This window comes from Chiloscyllium plagiosum, unplaced genomic scaffold (assembly GCF_004010195.1).
Source record: "Chiloscyllium plagiosum isolate BGI_BamShark_2017 unplaced genomic scaffold, ASM401019v2 scaf_4554, whole genome shotgun sequence".
NCBI classification, from domain to species: Eukaryota; Metazoa; Chordata; class Chondrichthyes; order Orectolobiformes; family Hemiscylliidae; genus Chiloscyllium; species Chiloscyllium plagiosum.
Window position 1 is genome coordinate 25,829 of NW_025214444.1, and position 4,373 is coordinate 30,201.

A 4,373-nucleotide genomic window follows, 5' to 3' on the forward strand; every position below is an offset into this window, starting at 1 on the left:
TTGCTGGAAAAGCGCAGCAGGTCAGGCAGCATCCAAGGAGCAGGAGAATCGACGTTTCGGGCATAAGCCCTTCTTCAGGAATCCACAAAGCCGCTCAATGTCTTCATTCCTGAAGAAGGGCTTATGCCCGAAACGTTGATTCTCCTGCTCCTTGGATGCTGCCTGACCTGCTGCGCTTTTCCAGCAACACATTTTTCAGCTGTGATTGCCAGCATCTGCAGTCCTCACTTTCTCCCATCACTGTTTATTTCCCCAAGTTCCCTCGTTACTGGGCAATGTAATAGATGTTGAGAGGCTCTTGATGACAATGGGCTGAAGGGGCTCATTTGATACTGTCTCAGGCAGATATTGGAGTGCTGTGGCAGGAGTAATAGAGAAGTATTTGGGGATTAAAGTTAAGAGGAACCCTATTTCTCTTCTCCTGGCCCTCGCCAATTTATCTTCTATAGATGCTCTTGGGAAAAAAAAACTTAATATTCTCACTTTTCGTGCGAAGAAAAGAATTTTGATGTGTTGGATCTCTGAAAATGCCCAGGTCTGTTGGTTTGGCAGAGACTAATTATGTCACATATCCCTTTGGATTTCCTTACGAATATGGTACATCAAAAAATTGAAAATTTGTGGAAGATATGGCTGCCCTTTTTGGCTTATGTGGATGTAGATTTATCTGCCATCTTAACTCGGGCTTTTGTGTCACCATGACGATCTGATTTAATGAACTTGATGTCCTTAAAAGAAGAATTTCAAATAAATTTATGTGTAATACTCAATACTCTTGGAGATCAGGAGCTAATGTTTCATTGTGTCGAGCTGTGTTATTTATTTATTTATTGCATTCACTGATTTGTTCAGTTAGCACATGAGTATAGTTATGTTTTGTTTGCATTGTTGTTTCTTGCTGGGTTTTTGGCTTTATGAATATAGAATTGAAGTTTTTGTTGGTTTACTGTGGTTGTACTTGTGTAATTTTACAAAATAATATACCTCTTTCAATAAAATATCTATGAAAAATAGAACAAAAGGCACCGAAGGGCAATGTTTTTTTAAAAAATTATGTGATCAACTGCCAGAGGAAGTAGTGGAGGCTGGTATAATTACAAAGTTAAAAGACATTTGGATAGGTATATGAAGAGAAAGAGTCGAGAGGGTAATAGGCCAAGTGCTGGCAAATAGGACTAGATTAATTTAGGATATCTGGTTGGCATGGACAAATTAGACCATAGGGTCTGCTTCTATTCTGAACAACTCTATGACTCTTTGACTCCATAACTGAGATGAGGAGGAATTTCTTTCAGCCAGAGGGTATTTAATCTGTCGAACTCATTGTTGCAGAATGATGTGGAGACCAAGTCATTGAGTGTGTTTAAGACTGAGATGAATAGCTTCTTGATTAGTTAAGGGACCAGGGTTACAGGGGGAAGGCAGGAGAATGGGAACTGAGAAATATATCAGCCACGATCAAATAATGGAGGAAACCTGATTGGTGTATGACCTCATTCTGCTGCTGCATCGAAGAGTCAGCAGAGGGGAAGCTGTCAACTGGATATATTAGTGAATGTCTTATCTTTCTAACTCCTTGTCACCATCGCAAGTGATAACATGGTACACTGACCCTGTCAAGATCCTGAATAACCAATTGAATGCCTCAAATAAAAAGACTGATATTTGCATAGCACCTTTAATGAAACCTCAAGGCTTCTTACAGTCTATGAAGTATTTCAGAATTGTATTCATAAGTCTGTACAGAGCAGGCTTCCAAAAACCACAATGTGAACATATCATCTAATCATTTCAATGTTTAATGAGAGATAAATATTGGCTGTGGGATCTTTTTTTATATTCAACCCTCCATAAGGTTTGGGTCAAAGTGTCATTGATTGGACTGCAGTGCCAATACTGCAGCACTCCCTCAGCACTGCACTCAAGTGTCAGTCTGGGTTTTTATGATCATGTCACACATTACAAGCTCAGACCACCTGCATTCTCATCCAGATTATTAATATACGGGGTCTCAGGACAGATCACTGCATTAGGGACAATTATTTTACACAGAGAATAGATTGCATACAGCATAAGCTGCCAGCTGAAGCGGATGATCTGGGTTCATCAACAACATTTTAAAGAAATGTGGATAAATACATGAATAGGAAAGGTTTAGAAGGATACGGGCCAAGTGCACGGAAATGGGGTTAGTGTACATAGAACACTTGGTTGGCATGGACAGTTTGCGCCAAAGGGCATCGCTCTATATGCAGGACTCTATCAATCTCTGACTCTAAGACCTCTAAGGTAGCAATGACTGAAGATCCAGAGTAAATGTGGGATAATTTCCAGATAGCTCACATTCCATTGACTTGAAATAGTGAATTTTAAAATAATCCAGATGAAGTTGGAATGCAGGGTATAACGATACATATTCTGGACAAACTTACAAATAAAACCTTAACAGGTTTACTCTCTTGGATTTATTGATGAAGTAATTCTTTTTAGAAACCTTGCTTTCACTCTAGTAGATCACAGATGTTGATTTGATTGAAGAAACTATTTTCAAATTTGATACTGCACTCCGATATAAATTATAATTACATAAGCATAAACAGTGACAAAATCTGTATAGGTTCTGTGCACAGAGTGCGAGAGTAAGGATTTTTATCAAACAGACATTTTTGTTGTGGTGACTTAAGGATTATTTCACTGTAGATAATGATGAGAGAGCAATAACTCAGGGATATGCAATAGCAGTGACTCCAACTACATTGCAGTATGTACCAACTGAACGATTTCAAACATGGTTAAATATAATCTGATCATGACATAAATAATCAGTTCAAATCTGAGGTTTTCAAATTTTCCAATTTTATGAAAGAGCAGCAACATTCTGGACAATAGTTACAAACCTGAGCAAAACAAGATCAGTTTCGCGATGTTACTAATTCATGTACATTACTGACACATGATGGAAGTCGAAAGAAGATCAGTCTGACATATTTATTTTGACTGAGCCCAGTCCCCCTGGAAAGACCCCACTAACCCCGCAGGCATATGATTTGGTCGCCCCCAGGAAAGACTCCACTGACCCTGCAGTGAAATGATTTGGTGTTCCCCTTGGAAAGACTCCCCTGAGCCCATTCTGAGAATCACTGACTGACACATCCCCAGCACCGTCATGTAGCGCCACCTCCCGCCTGTGGAGCAACATTACAGGCAGGAAGGTCCCGGGGTTCCTGCAGCTCACAGCTCACTCTACCCAGTCAGTCCCTCTCTACAATTGAGCTTCTGTTTGTTTCTTGTCTACCCCAGACTGAGACCGACCCCCATCAGTTTACAGCTGTCAGGAAGCAGGGGGACGGGGTGAAATTATGGGATGGATCTGTCAGTGCCCTTTAATCCCGCAGATTGTCAGCGGGGCGGAGTTTTTCCCGTCGTCATTCAATCCCGGACAGAAGAAGGGAAAGACCCCCTCAGTGAAAGTGTGGGTGAAAGTGTGGAGATGGGACATGGTGTCCGCATTGTAAAATGACACCTGTCCACCCTCATAGTCCAGGAAAACCCCGATCTTCCAGGGATTCACACTCGGGGAGAAGGGGGTCAGTGAGCGGGAGGTGGCGGCAAAATATCCATCTCCGGGAAACAGCCCCACAATCCAGAATCCGGTCTCCGGGCTCGGGATGATCTCCCTTTTCCTCTCCACAGACTCTCGGGCCACTCCCAGACCCCACTCCGTCTTCTCCCCCACCTCCACCTCCCAGTAATGTCTCCCTGATGTGAATTCCTCTGATCCCAGGACACAGGTCCAGGAATCAAATCTCTCCGGGGAGTCAGGGAACGGCTGCTCTGTGTCTCCGAGTCTCACACTGGTCCGGTCCTCAGACAGGATGAGCCAGGGATTCGCTGTGTTCGGATCCAGATTCAGAGAGGCTGGAGCTGGGGGAGAGATCAAATAACATCGTCAGAGAGAGGGAGGGAGGGTGAGCAAGGGGAGCAGGAAGTGAGGGGTTGAGCGATGGAGGGGGATGGGAGAGAAGGGAAGATGAAGAGAGTCTGGAAAAAGAGAATTTGAACAAGGGGAGGAGATAAGGAAAGTGGAGTGAGGGAGGGAGAAAGAGTATAGTGAGTGATGAGTGGAGGAATAAGGAGGAGGGATGGGTAAGGAGGAGGGATGGAGGGAGGAGTGAGAGAGATGACAGGGTTCATTTGGAGGGAAGTGAGTGGGGAAATTAAGTGCACAGAAAGAACAGAACCCGAACATTAACCCTATCGCAGGAGGGAGGGGAAGGTTAAAGAGAGGGGGAGAGTGAGGTGATGTGGGGTAGAGGGTGAGACAATAGACAATAGACAATAGGTGCAGGAGTAGGCCATTCAGCCCTTCGAGC

General features: G+C 43.5%; 1 protein-coding gene across 1 annotated transcript; it reads right to left on the bottom strand.

Moving 5' to 3' along the window:
- Positions 1–2,839: 2,839 nt before the first annotated feature.
- Positions 2,840–3,949, bottom strand: LOC122547895 (E3 ubiquitin-protein ligase TRIM39-like; the record flags this gene model as incomplete). The annotated part of the gene is made up of 1 exon (XM_043686458.1): positions 2,840–3,949. A coding segment is annotated over one exon (576 nt), but the record flags the coding sequence as incomplete, so codon positions are not given.
- Positions 3,950–4,373: the final 424 nt, after the last annotated feature.